The sequence below is a fragment of the Rhagoletis pomonella genome, unplaced genomic scaffold (genome assembly GCF_013731165.1).
Source record: "Rhagoletis pomonella isolate Grant_MI unplaced genomic scaffold, Rhpom_1.0 Rhpom_scaffold_00013, whole genome shotgun sequence".
NCBI lineage: Eukaryota > Metazoa > Arthropoda > Insecta > Diptera > Tephritidae > Rhagoletis > Rhagoletis pomonella.
The window spans coordinates 15,707,685-15,727,304 of NW_023458567.1; the positions used below are offsets into that span (position 1 = coordinate 15,707,685).

The 19,620-nt window shown below is 34.7% G+C and overlaps 1 protein-coding gene across 3 annotated transcripts in view; it reads right to left on the reverse strand.

Moving 5' to 3' along the window:
* The window catches only part of LOC118748879 (homeobox protein cut), a 280,477-nt gene that overhangs the window by 39,528 nt on the left and 221,329 nt on the right, over positions 1-19,620 (reverse strand). For 2 of the 3 annotated variants that reach the window (XM_036483600.1, XM_036483601.1), the window contains exons 3-4: positions 626-1,257; positions 168-352 (exon numbers count right to left, since the gene is read on the reverse strand). In XM_036483600.1, coding sequence (XP_036339493.1) covers positions 168-352; positions 626-1,257 — 817 coding nt within the window. The remainder of the gene's footprint in view (positions 1-167; positions 353-625; positions 1,258-19,620) is intronic. The other variant, XM_036483599.1, reaches the window with a different exon arrangement.

Here is a 19,620-nt window from a genome sequence, read left to right on the forward strand (position 1 = left end):
CTTTGTTCTTAGTAAAATCGAAAATGTGCAACAGATATCACAGCAGATAAGCAAGTGAGCAAGTGAAGTGGTAACCAAGTAGAATAAATATCAATAAGAAGTTAAACTAGTAGAAGAAGAAGCGAGTATGTAGGCGGAAGTACGAATGAAAGAAAAGGCGCACTTACCCTCTGTAGCGCTTGAGCCGGCAGCAGCACTCTTGAACGCCTCGGCGGCCGCCAACGCTTTGGTGCCTTCAAGCAGCAATTCCTGGAATTTGTTCGGATCATTGGCGCATGCAGCGGCAGCAGCGGCTGCTGCAGCAGCAGCTATAGCCGATTGCTGACTAATCACATCCAAATCGAGTGGGCTGCTGTTGAGTGGGGAGGACAGAGGAGCAAGAAGAAGAAACAAGAAACAAATCAGATATGTGTTTTAGATAAGATTTGAATGGAAACAAATTTTACTTGCTAGTTCTAGGTAAGCGCTTGAATTTTTGTAATAATTTAATAACAAAAAATACCAATTCTATTCAACAACAACAGTAAGTTCAAGTGACTTTGCTGCTATTCAATAATTATGTATTTTTATCAAAAAGTATTTAACTATTTTGGAAAATGCATTCAAATCAAACTTTGGGACTCACTGGTTTTCCTTTTTGATTTTAATCTCGCCAACTGTTGGTTCAGTTACTTCAATAGCAGCTGCAGTTGTGTTGCTGCCATTATTATTTGTTGCTGTGGTCGCTGTCGTTGTTGTTGTAGTGGTTGCCGTCGCTGTTGTAAGCTTCTCACATGCACGATCAACCGCTAATTCAGCATCAGCTACTGTCTCAGCATCGGCAACGGCATCGGCATCAGCATCTGTGATGCGCTCCGTCGCTGTTGTTTCCGCTCTTGTTGTTGTGGTTAGATCAATTTTGGCAACTGCTGCTGTATCAGCAATGGCAACTATCGCAGCTTGCTCGCCATCTTTGTCATCCTGCTCATCTCCTTCATTATCATCATCATCGTCTTCGTCGTCGTTGACAACATGTGTCACTGGCAACGTTGAGGAGGCTGCTGCTGTTGTTGTTGGTGTCACTATTGCACTGCTAGCTGTTGCTGTGGCAGCTGCTTCGGCAAGCGCTGCATTAATTTGTTGCTTATCGAGTCGCGCTTCAAGACGTATGATATGCTGACGTTTCACTTCCAAGTGATCTTCCAGACGTTGTATTTGTGTGAGTTGTGTTTGTTCGAGTGTGCGCAGGCGTTGTACCTCTTCGATGAGTGCTTTAATCTGAATATGGTATTGAAGAGGAAAGAAGAAAAAAATAATAAATATTAGAAGTGGGCGTTTAATGAGTTGTGCGAGTGCGAGATTTTAAATATTCTTGTACATGTCTGAATGTAGATAATATGTATAAGAAAAATTAAAAAAAATAATATAAAAAAATCTTTTAAAAATATCTTTTAGCATCACGTGGATAACTGAAAGTAATTATTTTGATATGACATGTAATCGTAAAGCCATCATTACATGTATTTGTAATCATTACATGTAATTAGATGGGTTTCATATACTGCTAATAACTTTACAGCTCCAACCAAGCGCTATAATTTCGTCGCTTGCAATTATGTGTAAGTAATCATTATGTAATCATTACAAGTAATTGTAATTATCAAGAAATTTTGTGATTATCAGCTTAATGGAAGGTATTTATGTATGCAAGTAATGCATGTAATAGTCATGCCATTAAAAATCACCGTCGTTTCTCAATGCCTTACCAAACAAATTTTTTCACATATTCAAGTTTTGTAATGCCCTAAAGAAATTGTTCGCCTTCGAAAACGAACATACTCCTAACTTAATATCAACAACTACAAAACAATCACTCCTATCCCTTACCTAGCTCACTACTCTTATTCCTGCTGCCACAGCCAAAGGTAAGACCCACAACAGCACCGCAACCGCCAATTTTTGCTCATCAATTAAAAACCGCCCCAAAGTAAAATAAAATTAATTTTGATGCATAAACATAGAACATAAAGCATAAAACAATCACATACCCTTAAAGTATTTGTTTATCAAGGTATGCGCATACATACATATGCTGTATATAAATGTGTGTGTGTGTGTGCAGGACAACGTCTGTCATTAAAAAATCATGCACACCCAAAACAACAAAGCAAAAATAACAAAAATATCAGTAGTGCAGAGAGCAGCACAGCGCAGACTTTATAATATATATGTAAAAGCAATAACAACCATTCCCGCAAGACATAAAATCGTACAAGCGCACGTTAAGAATATATGCCTGCATATTACTTGGAGAAACAGTTAAAAACTTTGTCTTGTCTTTTGACGTTATTCGAAAATTTTCAATACGATATTAACTCGGCGCAACGTATGTGTGTATGGGTATGTATGTATGTATCTATGTTCGTGTTCGTGTGTTCACATATGGAAATTTTGCAGCGCATCAAAAAGTATGTGTTTGTTTTCGTATTTAAGCACCTTGGGTTTCCTTGGTTTGTCAGCGGTTAAGTTGCTATTGTTGTTGCAATTACAAGTTTAAGGAAAAATTCCCTTGTCAAATTTGCCAATTATCATATTTTCGTCAACACAAAACACACCGGCAATCTCATTTAATGCCAAAGTATCTACTACAATACAATACACAGATGCGCGTATGTGAAGGCTTGGGTGTGGTTGAGTATGTGGTTTAGTGCTGTTGTTGTGGAAAACTTTTACACATAAGGTATAGACATGTGTTGCATAAAACGACAACGAGCGAAAATTGTGATTGTCAGTTAGTAAGGTAGCGTTGAGAGTTGACTGGCTTGCACTACTGGAGTACTTATTGATAGCAGATATCACAGTGGGCTACATAGTTTACATATGTTATGCAACATATATGTACATGCATACATATGTACATATGCAAAGAATGAATCGAAAAAACAAGCAGGCAAACTTTAACTTGCAGTCCAAAAAAAGAAAAAGTATCATAAACTGTCAATTGCTCTTTGCGAAAAGTTTCAAATATTTTTTTTTTTTACTCAAAATTTTTATTCAGTTTTTCACTCAAATTTTTACTCCAAATTTTCGCTCAATTTTTTTCACTCAAACTTTTACTCAAGATTTCATTTCAAATGTTTTTTCCCTCACACAGAAAGCAAATAGTGCTTAAAACTTTCACAAATTTTTTAATTCCCTCAATGTAGAACAATAGTTCCCCGGCTGTAAGTAAGTTAAGAAAGGGGAAGATAGAAAAAATTTTACGCAGAAGGATATGTTTTACATACATATGTACGTACATACATATGTGTGTAAATACAAGCTAGTGATACGAAAGAGAAAACCCCGAAACAAATTCTATAAGTGTCAAACTATTTAACCTGTTTTCACTCAATATTTTCACAAATTTTTTAACTTAAGATTATAATTCAAACGTTTTACACAGATTGAAAGAAAATAGTTCTTACCTTTCTTCACCCAAGATTTTAACTCAAAACTCTAATTGAAGGCATGTAGTGCTAAAATTTTCTCCCCCAATTTCTTAACTAAAATTAGCACAGTAAGTCCAATTGTTCAAATGTATGTATGTATGTATGCACACCAGGGAAGATAGTAAATTTCATACCTTTCAAATAATAAATGTGCCGATTTCTTCAACCTAAATTTTCACTCAAATATTTTTTTATAAAAAAATTTCACTCAATTTATAACTCATTCAAGGTTGGAACAAAATATTTTAATTAAAATTATGAAAAAAGGCAATATACAAACATATATTTAGTCACTTTAAATTTTCACAAATTTTTGTAGCTCTATAATTACTCAAAGCTTCCACTCAAATTTATAACTCATTCAAGGTTTTAACAAAATATTTTCACTCAAATTATGAAAAAGGGCAACATACAAACATATATTTAGTCGCTTTAAATTTTCACTCAATTTTTTAACTCAAAAATTGAGTACAAAAAGGCTATTTACAAACATACATATATTTAGTCGCTCTAAATTTTCACTCAATTTTTTAACTCAAAAATGGAGTACAATTAGTTTAAGCTAAATTTTTTCAAACAAATTTTGAAACAAATCTAATACACACTTTAACTAGAATTTATCTTAAGAATGCGTGTGAATAAGAGATAAAATATTTGCACTGGATTTGAGAGTTTTTATAATTGTGTAATTTTATATGTATACATATAATTTGTTAAAGTTCACATGCAAGTTTTTTGGAAGCAAATTTCGCTTCTGGGATGAGCAAAAATTTAGTGGCACTCAAATTAAGCTCAAATTGGACTCAAATCCAGCTCAACTATTATCCAAATTAGGTACAGTTTAGACCTAAATTGAATGCAAAAGCTTTACTTATCGCATATACCTATGTAAGGGCTTAAAAAGAGTGCAAAGGCTGTACTGGTCACCTTAAATCAATTTTGAAGACTCAAAAAAAGCTAGCTGGGCATAATCAAATCTTCGACGCACTTTTAATATCATTAAGACGTCATTTGTTCGCGTTTTCTGTCAAACGCAGAAAGGCGATTGCTGCGCTATTGATGACATTATTTCGGGCAAAAATTACAGCAACAAGTAGTACACATATAAAACAAATATTAAAAGCAACAAAAACCTATAAAAAGGCCGGTTACGCTTGCTATTGCAAAGCCTCATCGACCCACTCATTCCCACACACACATGCCTTTCTTGCTCGCATATTCTGCCAACATACAACAATATACCCCTTGGAAACATTTATAGACTCGTAAATTTCATATTGAATTACACCGCAAGTGGTTATTGCTTGTTCGAGCAATTTTTCCTAGATATTTTCTTGCCACCGCTCATTCTTCCGCGCTCACTCCCACCACAGCAAATTAATAACATTGTTGCCTTTTGGATGCGCCTCAATCGCTTTGCCGAAATTTTATGAATATGCATGCAGGCTACTACCAACCCTGTAAGTATGCTAAGAAAATTGTGCGACATAGAAAAAGGTACACACACACACATACACCCGTACATACATACATCCATACATATGCATATGCATATGCATACACACACATATGATTTATATAAATAATATACAAAGGTGGTGAAATTTCAACCTTTCGTTTTGGCGCATAAAAATCTCCTTTACAACCGAAGATGATTTGTGTGTTGCTGTAGCTGTCTTCATATCTCTGTGTACGTGCGCTGCTGGCTGCCGTGATTGTTTTATTTTATGTTTATATGCATATCTTACACATATGTATATAAGGATATGTGCGCTTCATCAATGGTGTACCCACAATAATTTTGCCGAAAATATACAATCATAAATTCGCTATTTGCTTGGATGTTGCTTTTGCTCTGCGCGCCTTTTGTGAAATGTGAGGATGTCTAATCAATTAATTTATTGTGCCTGGCGGTTGTTTTTCTCTTATTTGCGCTTACCTTCCAACATATTTACAGCACGTGAAATTGTGTGCAGCGTTTGTTATTTTAAGCACCCGTATTGTGTGTTTGAATGTTTTGTTGAAATTTAATATTTTTCAATTAAAACTTTTTTTGGTGCTATTGTAAATGTGCATGAATTTATGTATAGCTGATACAACCCACTTTATAAATATTGTGGCAGACACTTTATGTAGTTGTTGTTGGTATTATTAATAATATCAGTGGCATTGACGTAAGGTATTTGGCGGTGATTGTGTTCCCATTGCGCCATTGATTTTTAAAGCTAATGAGTGTAGTAGTTTTTAAAGTGTACGCAAAGCTTTAAACTAAAAAATAATAGAGCTGTTAGTTTTCGGGATACTTTGAAATACACCAACGTTTCATCAACATTTCACCAGCGCTTTAAAAATGCTTAATATTGGTGCAAAAATGTTTAAGTAAATAAAATATATTTGTAGTATTTGAGTATTAAGAGTACATCAACGTTCCAATAATGCTTCAAAACTGGTTAAAAATTACCTAAAAATGTTAGAAGCTGCCTTAGTCTTGCCAATCCAAGCTTTTGGAGTACTGTACACTAACACCAACGTTTCACCAATGCTTCAAAAATACTTAGAAACAACAAGAAATGTTGAAACTAGATAAAGGAATGTAAATTTGAGCTACCGGAGCACTTTGGAATACACCAACGTTTCACCAACGCTTTACAAAAACTCTGAAGAATGCCTTCAAAAGGCTCAAAAACTCCGGAAATAGATGTAATAATATCAATTTAACCTATCGGAAAATTTTAGAGTACACCAACGGTTCACCAATAGTAAAAACTGGGCATAATCGTGTAAATTTTGCATTTTATCATAGCAATTTCGCCTGTAAATTAGTCGTGCTATATAAAATTAGGGCCAATGGTTTTTGAGACTGTTTAAAGGGTAAGCACCAATGGTGTTAGAATGATGCCAAATTGGCTATTAGTTAAAACAAAAACTATTTGGAGACCTTTTACTTGGAAAATATAGTTTTTAAATCCACCAACGCATTATCAATACGAAAAACATGGAAAAACGCTAAAAAATAAGAAAAACAATACTTTGAGGTTTTTTTTTGATCATAGGAAGTAATTTTAAAATTCCCCAACGTTTCACCAATGATATAAAAACTATGCAAAAATGTTATGAAAAGCATTCGACTGATTAACCATGGTACTGAACACACTCACAGCTAATTTTGTGTACACCAACGGTTCACCAATGCTTCAACAATAAAGAAAAATAAATACTTAATTGCTTGATTTCGCTTGAAATTAGCTTATTGCGGCATAAAAATTGCATTCCATACAAATTGTGTCTAAGTTTTTGACAGCTTCTATGTAGTTTTCCAATATATAATATGAAAAAGTTCCTATAGACGAAGCGCTTCAATGCTTTTATTTACAGTGATCGTCAAAAATAAGTATACTCTGTAATTTTTAGCGGCTTGAAAGTTGCACTTTATTGAATTAAAAATTTCGATGAAAATTTCTTCCACTTTCCCAAGTTCAGTATGAAATAAAAAAAAAAAAACGACTCTTGTGGGTCTTGCTTACTATTTTTGACGCTCACTGTACATGCCGATTGAGTACCGCCCACTTTCCACCCACCCAACACGCTTTTCAGCCGCCGTTAGCGAAATTACTTAATTTTGTTTGCAAACTTCTTAAATCATCTTAACGATAGACACACATACACATCGAAGGACGCTTGTTAGCTTCATGTCATGACTGCCAACATATGGCGCTCCAGTTTCCGCCTCTGCCAAATGCTGCCGAAGCTCTTACTTTTTTACAGCACTTTTTTGTATTTGTTTTTTTTTTTTGCTTTTGGTTTTTAATTGTATACGCATGTCGCTCCATCCAATTTTTGATGCTTTGGAAAAATTGAAAGGCTTAAATCTTCTCAATGCGTCGCCTTCATTTTTGTGAGCAGTGTGTGTATGTTTGTGTATTGTCTGTGCGTCCTGAGTGTATGCCATGCGTGTGTGTCGTCTATCTATACCTTGAAAGGATTTCTACGAAATTGACGCATATTATCTCTGCATGTACGTACATACATATATATAATGACACAAGTGTGTTTTCTGCTACATCCCAGCAAAAAACACGATTACCACAGAAACGAAAGTGGAAACGAGCTAGGCGATGGGAATCGCTTACCCTTTCGCTTCAAGAAGGCCTTATTTTAACATGGGCATGTCATTGGAGGTAAGCCCTTACCCGCAGCATTACCTTCAAACGAAGGGAGAACGCATGGATAAACAGAATCCAGAGAAGCGAACAAAGAATGCCTTACAGAGAAACTAATGTAGAATGCCTAGATAAGTACATACTTATTTATATTAAATTGAAATCAGAAAATGTCTTAAAAGATAAATTAATTAAAATTTTTATAAATCAGCTTTTATACATACATATGTATTTATTTAGGTATTTAGATTTTCTTAAAAATCGGTATGTACATACATGCATATTTAACTAAACTTAAAATTGTACTTCCTCACTCTTGTACTTCACTTCATTGACTGACTTCAACTTCGCTGCAAATTGAACAAAGCAAAACAAGATTTTTATGCGAGACAAATTTCCACAGAAAGTAACGGTAGAAAAAGAATTTTTGGGTATTCATTCTATTTTTCAGCTGACTACGATGCAGCATTCTACTTTGCATTCTCCGAAATGAAGCAAAGAAGCGAAATAAAAAAAATATTGTAGGACATTCTACTTTGCATTCCCTGAAATGAAGCAAAGAAGCGAGACAAATAAAATATTGTAGGACATTCTACTTTGCATTTCCGGAAATGAAGCTAAGAAACGAATTAAAAAAGAAATATTATAGGACATTCTACTTTGCATTCCCCGAAATCAAACAAAGAAGCGAAATAAATAAAATATTGTTGGACATTCTACTTTGCATTACCGGCAATGCCTAAAAGAAGCGGAAAAATTCGAAGGCATTATAACGCTATGCCTTCTAGAACACGTTACCACTAAAAGCGATTACCGATTTTTTGCTGGGATACCTAAGTCTGTACATGTGCATGCGTTTTTTTATTCAATTAATTAAAGCCTTTTCAAAAATTCCAAGGCACATCTCGAACAGCTCGTTTGCGTATTTTGTTTACGATTTTTTGCTTTATATTTATACAGGCTGCCTCCCGTTTTCCTATTAGCAGTAGTGTGGGTGCATGCATATGTGTGGGCGCTGAATCCTTTCTTTTGCAGCCTATTTTGACAAACTGTCAAATGCGTGCCAGCTCAAGCTACTTTGGCCTGCTGGCGGAGCGAGTAGAGGTACTAGGTAAGCAACATCAGCGACAGTTTTGTCTTTTTAGATACTTCAGTTACTTGCTCATTACACATCTATACAAACACATATTAATGCTTTGACACATACATGCACACTTGGGTGTCTATGCCTTCTATTGGTATTTGCATTCAACTTTTCTTTTTTCATTCTACACCTCCTCATATTTACTCCACTTTTCCGTTCATATGCTAATGAGTTTATTTGACGTCTGTGCGTTGGTGGAACGGGTAGAAACATATATGCAGAAGTTAGCTTGTTGTAGCGCCTTGAAGTATGCCACATATGTACGCATGTCTCGCATTTAGACAAAAAAAAGAAGTTTTTATGCCATGTCGTCCGACAGCCGCTGTTCGATGCCTCGATGCCTCGATTGCTTGAGATTTTTAATCAAATCATGTTGACGTTGACGTTGCCGCCTATCGAAACTCACGCATATAGTTTTTAACCCTTTTTGCGCAGCACTGCTCCCAAGTAAAATTTTGTTTAACGTATGTGTGTGAGGGACTAGGGAGTATCGAGTGGTTTGGAGTCAGGATTTTAGTGGGTCGGTGCATTTGAATTGAGTTTGAAAGTTTCCGCTACTTTTTCGTATCTGTCAGCTTGATTGCTGTTGTGCGTGAGCGTTACGATTTCTTTTTTATTATTTTATTGTTGCATACATTTGTAATATTCATATTTTTATGTGATTGGAAATTAAGGTTGCGAAGAGCAGGTATAAATTTTTGCTGAATAAGTTACTACGAAGGGGGGGTAAAAAAGTTCACAGGGTGAAATTATTATCAAATTATTTTTCCTTCATTGTTAAAGCCGAATATGCTTCTCAGATTTTTTTATAAGGTTTATTTCTCTATTTCTATATCGGTGTTTCACCCACGCTTAAAGAATGCTTAATAATTACCAAACAACGATGGAAAATAGGCAAATTCGGCTTTCAAGCCAGTTTTAAAGTTCACCAACGTTTCTCCAAAGCTTAAACAACACTAATTAAATGGTTGGAAATGACTTAGAACTGGTTAAAAAATGTGAAAAGGTTTGAATATAAAATTCACCAATGCTTCATAAAGGCTTAAAAACTACTCAAAAATGTTTAAGGTACCTTTGATCAGGCAAATATGGCCTTTAAATGTTGTTTAGAGCACATAAACGTATTACAAATGTTTCATAAAGGCTTGAAGAATACCTGAAAATGTTGAAAAAGGCCTTGGTCAAGTAAGTTTCGCTTTTAAGTGTACTCTAGAATACACCAACGTTTCACCAATGGCGCAACAGTAATACTTAGAAAGCTTGAAATGATAAAACAATGTTAAGAAAAAGTAAAGTAGTATAAAAACCAGTAGATTTAAACGCTCTGAAGTACACAAGCATTTCACCAATGCTTCACGCTGGTCAATAATGATGCTACGATTATAGAAATATGTGTAGTCAATTAAATTTAGCATTTAAGAGTACACCAACGTTTCACAAAATCTTGAACGATACTACTTAAATGGCTTGAAATAGTTAAAAAATGGTCTGGTACTTAAGAGTACACCAACGATTCACCAATGATTCATAAAGGCTTGAAAATTACAAGAAATTGTTTAAAACAGCTTCATTTAAGTAAATTCAGCTTTTAAGCGTACTTTAGAGTACACCAACGTTTCACCAACGCTTTACCAATACTACTTGAATAGCCTAAAATGATTGAAAAACGCTGAACGAATGTTAAATAGTAGAAAACCAGTCTTTTAGAACACTTCGGCGTACACCAACGTTTCACCATCGATTTACCAACACTACTTAAATGGCCTAAAATGATTGAAAAATGCTGAACGAATGTTAGATAGTGGAAAACCAGTATTTTAGAGCACACCAATGATTCAACAACGTACATCCGATACCATCAAAAATCTTCATAATGTTTCTCAAATATGGAATTATATGGCCAAGTAGTGCTAGCTTGAAAAACATACAGTTTCCACTTCCAGTTCTTGTAGGCGTTGAACATTTCGACCTTCCCTCGTAAGACATATGTAGGCCTCAAAAGTATTTTAGTGATATATATGTACATAATTATAGCATATCATTGAGCAAAGTTAAAAGCCATGTTGATAACTTTTCATATGACATATTAAATATTGACTTATGTCAACGTATTCCCACAACGAATATCTATGACTCTGACAAATAAGTTTCGACAGTTTTATGGCTAACCATATCAACATAATTTAAGCTTAAGCAATCAAGCTTATATCGCGTGTGCGCCATATGGCACCATCGTCTTGCCTCGATGCCGATTTCATGATGATTATGAGCTTTTTTTCATGCATACGCTTTACTTTGCATGTCCTTTAACTGCCATCCTAGTCGCTTAACATATGTCCTTTATGCGTTTTTAATGCCAACTAATTACGTTTTATTGCGTTGGTTACATTTTATTGTTTATTGGTAATAATCGCAATGTCGCTATAAATGCGATGAAATGGCATCTAACTAAAGTATAAGAGATTTCAATACATATGTATGTACATCTATGTATGTGCAACAAATTAACATAAATAAATAAATTCATAGCGATTAGTTATGAGTTTGATTTTTGGCACACATTAGCATTGGGCATATGTCAATACGAAAAAAGTAAAATACGAAAATAGCAGCAACTAAACTTCGCAATAGCTAAACTAATATATTAGCTCGCCAGCACCTAGCCTAGTATAAACCATTCATGGCAATAAATATTTCGTTAGTTTGTTGCACATGCGTGATTATTGGTTTTCTACTGGCGACGTCTGACTAATGTGTTGCTGACACGCGAAAATTGCATACGTGCATATTTTACATGTGCTACTGCTACCTATGTATTGTTGTTGTTGTTGTTGTTACTGCTGCAGCTGCCGTTGACTGTTGCATGCATGCAAAACAAAGTGGAAAAAAAACCTAAAATAAACGGGTTACTACTTTTGTTGGTAAATGTTTAACACATAGCGAACGAGGCACAATTGTTGTTTACTTGACTTAAATAGATTTGTCATTTGCCAGCAAATTAAATGCGCATATTGTTTTGGTTGTTGTTGTTTAACTAGCATGCATACACTCGTTTTAAGCGCGAGTTTTTGTTGTAAAAAAAAAATCAATACCTCGTAATTGTGGCAGTATTGGTGCAATGTTTGTGTAGGCGAGTTGCTTATTGATTTTTAGTAAAGGATTTCAAATACTTAAAACACTGCACTAGGATAATGCTGATCTTCGCATAGGGTATAGCGTTGGTGAAACGCTGGTGTACTAAAATGGGCTTAAAAACTATGCCAAAGGCCAACGGCAAACATATTCATCATTTAAAATCACTTTAAGTTGGTTACCTCAGCATTGGTGAAACGTTTGAATTAGGGCTGTGCGATTAATTGATTACTCAAAATTTTAATTAATCATAAAGTAAATAACTCAATTATTCGATTAATTTGAAATTATGATTACTCAAAAGTTCAGTTACTCGAGTAATCAAGATTTTTGATTAACCAAAAACAAAAATATTTGAGTAATTTGCTTTATGATTAATCAACATTTCGAGTAAAATGAGTAATCAACGTTTCAACTTTTTACATATGTATAAAGTAGTTAAAGATACTTTGAAAACAAGTTTTTTTTTTTTTTTAATTAAAACAAAAAAATTTGTTTCATATACAGAATTTAAAAAAGAAAATAAGCATTTTCCAAAGCAAACTCTTTTAACGAGCAAAATTATTTTTTTTGAGTAATCATATTTCAAGTAACTCGATTAATCATCGTTTTGAGTAATCAAAATTTTGATTACTCGAGTAATTGATTAACCGAATAATTGATTAACCAACTTGCTCGAGTAATCGAATAATCGCACCGCCCTAGTTTGAATACATTAGGCTTATAAATTTTTTTATCATTGGTGAACCAGAAAGTGGAAAACTTCCATTTAGCTGTCTGAAAATAACATTTGCATTGATTTTTGTGCATTTCAAAATATTTTTATACAATTGGTGAAACGTTGGTGAACTTAAAATTAGTTGTTTTTCATTAGTAAAGTTCTGAATCGTTATTTGTGTTGAGTTTTTGATATTTTTAAAAATTTTTCATACCATTGGTGAAACGTTGGTGAATTTAAAATATGTGATTTTTCATTACAACAACCATTAAATGCCATTTGCACAGATTTTCTGAAGCTATAGCACATTTTTTGTACCACTGGTGAAACGTTGGTGAATGGGAAAATGGTTGTTTATCAGTTCAAAGGTCCAGGAATATCAATTTCAGTTAGTTTCAAGAACTCTACGCACTTCTAGTGTCATTTCTGAACCGTTCGTGAGTTAAAAAAAATTACATTTTTCATCAAAAACTTTTCTAAATCTCGTCTCCAATATCTTTTCTGGAAGTTTTACGACTGTTTAAACAATGTGCTTGTTTGTTAAAAGTGTTGAAACGTTTGTGTGCTTAAAAACCCACAATTATTTAATAAAAACACATTTTAATACTTACAAATTATTTATATGAAATTTTTACTCGATTGAGAAACATTGGTGTACGCAAAACGCATTTTCAATGAATTAAAATCACCTGATGAAGCATACAAGTTGTTGAAAAGCGTTAATTATCAGTTGATAATACATTGGAGAAACGTTGGTGTATTTTAAAGACTGTTTTCATGCATAAGAAATACGTTTAAATGCATGGAGCGTATTTATAAGCAATAATAATTAATTTAAGGTACCATTGGTGAAACGTTGGTGTACTTTAGAGTCTATTTCTATACATAAGAAATATGTACAAACACAATTCCTATTAGTTAAAGTTACTATTGGTGAAACGATGGTGAACGTAAAAATTAATTTCAATATATGTAAATATCTGGTAGACATAAATATGTAAACATTATAGTAGCTTTAAAAAATCTTTCGTACAAAATCGGTCTACATGTCCGCTATTCATCGCCGACTTACAACACTTTCTCTTCATAATCTCAACAATCAACTAGCAACAATTATAGCAAAGAAGTGCTTTCAAAAATCAATAGCATTGAACAAAGTTTGGCAAAATGCTAACTAAATAGTCCAATTGTTTGCATTAATTTCGTTTACAAATCAAAGTCCACCCCTATGGAAGCCAGTGCACTCTTACGCCCGCTTACTCTTGCCGCATTTTCGCTCTCGTCGTGTCATTTATTGACAATGGCAACGCCAACGTCAAAAATCGACTGAGTAACAACTCCGCCACTGGGCATTGATTGGTGTCGCCTCAGCTACGAAAATTTTAATTACAAAACTTTTAATCCAACTGTCGCTAACAACAAGAAAAACAATTATAAAATGACAACAAGTTAAATATTACTAACAACAATAACAACAACAACATCAGCAAGAAATACATTTAATACTTTATACTATGTTTGCGCAAAGCAATCAATGGATTTTCGCATTTCCACAACAACCCTTTATTCTTACTTAAGTAACAATAACAACAACAACTTTGAATGTTGAGCGCAAATAGACTTGTACATAATTTTGGCATATTAGCAACAATTGTTGAATAATTTCAAGTTCGATAAACAAGCAAGAATGGCAAAACAAACAACAATGAGGCTAGCGTTCGTTGTGGTAGCAACATTTCTTTAACGCAATTGAAGCGAGTGTCGAATCAATGCAGTCTGAAGAGAGATATGTACGCACATACATATTTACATGTAAATATTAAAATTTTGACTGCTTTCACAAAGGTAATTTCATATTTGGAAAAAGCGAAATTCTGTTGCTTCTTACAACAACAATCAATGGTAATACGGCACACAATAGCAATGCTGACTGACGCAATCAAAAAGCAGCCAGCCTCCTCACCCAACACAAAATCGATGCGCAAAAATACGAAATATCTAACCCTTTCGATTTCGAGTACTTTTGATTTTTGATTCACTTTCGTGTAAGTGGAAGTGGAAGTGGGAACGGAGGCGCTGAGTGGTGGTGAATGAATGCCGAATATGGTATCTCTTGAGTTACTAAAGCAAAGTAAATGAAGACTTACAATAAAATTTCAAATGAAAGCATTCGATGCGTGGCAAAGTAGCTAAGCGGCGAGCAAGGAAGAGCTGAGCTTAGGTGAGTGAAGTGAAGTGAAGAAGTGAGTAACAAATTGAGGCGACTTGTTCGAAGGATGCTGCTGGCGTCGCGTCGTTGCCTTGACTGTTGTTATTAAAATGGAAAAAGGAAATTTGCGGCTTAGGCGGCGACAGGTGTGGGTTTAGCGTTACGCGTTGATGAACGCAGGGCGCAGAAAGAGGAGTGAAGACAAATGAGTTGGAATTGCCCGCACAACCACCATTTTTTGACAAAAGACGGTAGTGCTGAAAATTGGCTGGCATGCTGGAAAGAGTGCTGCTAGAAAGAGTGGTGGTGGACGGGTTGAGGAAGAGTTGTTAGCAGCCACACTCGACATTGTCTTCGAGCGCTTTACGTGTAGAATAAAAGAATATTTTATTTTGAATCATTTCATTAATTAATGCACGTTCGAAAAATAGACGATTCGAAGGGTGCAAATAAAATCGATATAGAGAATTGATGAAGACAATGCGTTGCTGAGTTGGTAGGATTTATGAAATGTTGAGAATTTAAAGGAAAGTTGTGTGTGATTTAGGGCAATCGCTTGTTGATGAAAGGTATTGAGAAGCGTGGTTCGTATAGATTTTAAGCACTTTTAGCGAATTTGAAAAATTTTGGCGTACTTTAATGTGTTAATTTGAACTATGTAATAGAAAATTAAAGCAAAAATTCAGTTCTAAGTACGAATTGTGTAGATGGTTGGGCATTGGTGTAACGTTGGTGTGATTTAATGAACTAATTTAAACTAGAGAATATGAAATTAATATCAGAAATTCAGTTTTTTATTCAAAAATGGTAAACTTTTCAAGAGCTTTCAGATTTTTGAGACCATTGGTGAAACGTTGGTGTATTTAGAAAGGATTAATATTTAGAAATAAAAGCAAAAATATAGATCATCAATAAGAAAATCGTCCGATTTTGAGTAATGTATTGTTTTTAGACGCCATTGGTGAAACGTTGGTGTACCTTAAAGTATTATTTTAAGCTAATGGTTTAGCAAAATTAATACATAAGTAAGCAATTAATGAATTATAGACGAAGTTATAACTTTATTAGATCATTGGTGAAACGTTGGTGTACTTAGAAAAGCTTAAAACTTATAAATATTAGCAAAAATGTACTTCCTAAATAAGATAATAGTAGATTTTAAGTAAAGTATTGCTTTTGAGAGGCCATTGGTGTAACGTTGGTGTACTTTTGAGTGTTCATTTGAGCGAATTTTGTTTAAAAAAATTTGTTTTTTTGTTGTAGACATTGGCATTAAAACGTAGTCCTACCAAATAAGACATTTCTTTCACATAATTGTTTAAATAATTACAGCTTAAGGGGAGCAAAAGAAAATCTAGAGCATTCATTGGTTTGATGCTTATATTGATGAAGCATTAGTGCACCTATAGTCCTCTCGATTGCATTAAGCATCAAATATTTAACTCAAATAATCAAATTCCATCACTTTTGATGAGTTGTGACATCGTTGGTGAAACGTTGGTGTACTCAAAAAAGCTAAAAACTTCTATGAATGAACCAGACAAGCAACAAATATTATTAAATAAGTTAAATCTAAGCAATGCAGCAAAGCTGAGACACCGTTGGTGAAACGTTGGTGTACCTAAAATGCTTTGTTTTAACATAGTTTTTATAAGTATGAATAAGGCATCAACTTTAAAAACATTTCTAACGGCAAAACACATCAAAATATAATTTTTAGAATCTAAAATTTGCTTGAAACTTTTGCAATTACAAACTACTTTTCTTTACATATTTATGCACACGAAATTTTTTACATTTCTTCTCTATCTCCATTGCTCTCAACACACGCTTAATTTATCAACACCAATCTAACTTCAAATAGCTATCTTTGTTTCTAATACCCTTTAGTTTCTCACACACAAACACACTCATACATACACCATTCATTAACCATAACTTTGAGCTTTATGTTTCACGTTTTGTAATATTAAAACGATAAATCAACTTGGATTGAATTTTCAACCCTTTTTAATGGGCACACAGTGTAGATGGTAAAGGGAAGTTAATACTCACGACTTGTAACGAACATCGACACTCAAGACGATCCATTGCTAAGCTGCCAAAAATATTACTACTACTTGTCACACATACAAGCACACTTATGCATGTCTGTATGCAAGTATTCATAAAATAATTCCGGCAATAGCGAACGAATAACTACAGCTGCCGCAGCTTCTCAACCTGCTAGCGATACGTATAGTGGTAGTAGACTTTAAGGCGCATAGCTGCACATAAACATTTGTACTGCACACACATGCATAGGTTTGTGTGTCTAATATTATTTCGGTTTGGTGTCGAATATTTGCCAAAAATTATAAAACTGTTTTGTTAAAAATTTTCATGTTCAACAACACTTTGTTATTGCTAGCCAAATCAAGTACCTACTTACATACATACATGCATCTATGAATGCTCTTAGGTGTGCATGTGTTTGTACTTTTGCCTTTAGACGTGTGTGTACCTTTATAATTACATTTCATCAACAAAGTTTGACTTTTGCGTAGTTTCAACTTTGACTGATTGGCTGGCTAGTGCGCCATGGTCGCAATCATAGTCGCTGTTGTTTTTGTTGTTGATTTTTCTTTGTGCACAACTATTGCAGTTCTACATAGTTGTAGCTACTAAATATTGGTACGGGTGCGCTTTGATGCAGCTGCTTTAGCCTTGCTGTGGCCACGCCTGTGATTTGGCATATTTACAGGCGCGATTAGTTGAAAAGGTAACTCGAACCACATTTTTACATGCCAAATATGATATTTTATAAAAAATTTATAAGATTCGAAATATTTGTACAGTTGAAAGCTATTCAGGATGTATAGCTTCAAACTGTTAAGAAATATTGCATACTTTCAGGCTATTTAAACGATCTTTTCAAATTGGGAGGAAACTAGCATACTTATATGTGCGTTGGCGTAATATGTTGCATAACTTTAGGTAGCTAATTGACAGCTTTATTATTAGCACTGCTACAGAGATTTCGTTCATTTTTTTTTAAGGAAAACATGCAATTAAAGTGAAATTTTGAAAAGTTATAGCATACTTCAAGACGTTATATTGCGTTTTCTCCGTCAAAAATGTTACTTACTATATTTTTATTCAAGAGCCCATATACGACGCGAGCTACTCGTTTTGTGTTTCAAGTATTATTGCATATTTTTAAGCCGTCAAATTAAATATTGTCGCATACTTTAAAGTTTTTAAAGTCTTTTTTTGAGCATTTTTTTTTTACTTATTTTCATGCTTAAATGCAATGAACCGTTTCGGATGCAGTTTTGAGTCAAAATTAAAATTAGTGGCATACTTTTTGGCATCGCTTAAGGTAAAAGGTTTCTTATTTTTCTTATTTCGTGCTTACCTGCCCACATTTTACCCAAAGGATTCAACTTTAAAAAATGTTACTTACTTGTGCTTATACTCATATTTTCAAAAATTTAAAAGATTATTTTATACATTTAGGCTACCAAGCCCTGATTTGCAATACTAAGCGCCTATTTTTGTGCTCATGTACTTCAGGGAACCTCATTTGCAAATAAAACATTAATTTAATTTACTTGTTGCATACATTAAGGTACAATATATAGCACTTTCAACTTTATTGCATACATTTTGGCGCTCAAATACTCATTACCAAAGTATGTTGCCTAGTTTTAAACGCAAATAGCACATCGAATCATTTTTGTTAATCAAACATTTATTTGCCATACCAACGCAAAAAGCTTTCATTACATATTAAAAATTTTCATTGCCTATTTTGGGGCGCTTTAACCCACAAAACAGCCAATATCACCCTCATAAACTGCACAACCGTATCGTATCAGGTGTTCACGCACCCACAATCGACATTTCGTAATCATTAATAACAAAATAAATGCCCAACCAGTGAAGAGGAAGAGATTAGAGATGGGGCAGGCTAAGAAGGAGTTAATGACAATTGCTCGACGCAGTTTGGGAGAGATGTGTGTTTGTATGTAGTTGTGGTGCGGGTAGACCTTCATTAAAATTTATGCAAAAATTATCAATTCTATAGGCAAAATGACAATGTGTGTTAGTGCAAATGCTGCTGGAGGAAGTTAAATAATCCCCTTTGGCTGTTTTGCGGGGAGTGGGTATTACGCAAACAAAAATATATTTACTTATGTAACTATAAGTAGCGTACACCTTCTCATACTCTCCAAAGCGTGTATTGTCATCAATAACTGCCTATTTGTGTATTTATGTGTGCGTTCGGCAACAAATACTTATACACATATCTTAATTAAACGACGTCTATGGCTTCGCTTAGGTCTGGCTGTGTCTGTGCTACCGCCGCCTTGAGTGCTTTTCAGCTAACTCACGACACGGTCACGCGCACCCAAGGCAATTGTATTAGGAAAAAAAGGACACCCAAGCAGCGGTTAGAGTGTGAGTATGTGTATGTGTGCATGTGTGTGAGTGGCAAGGACAACAAATAACAAACGGCGACAGCAACATCCTCAACTGCACATATCGTATGGGTTATTGTACAAAAGTTGCCTGCTTTTAGGCTTAGGCATTAAAAATCATACACGCGTGTAGAGGCAAAAATCAATGGATAGGATTTTCACAAAGACTTTTGTGTCTTTAAAAACCCTTTTTTTGTACAAACGCCAGTGGGTGCGGGGGGGGGGGGGGGGGGGGGGGCATACGGGGGGTGGGGGGGGGGAGGGGGGGGGGGGGGGGGGAGGCGGGGGGGGGGGGGGCTAAACCACACCCTGGGGTGCCCAAAA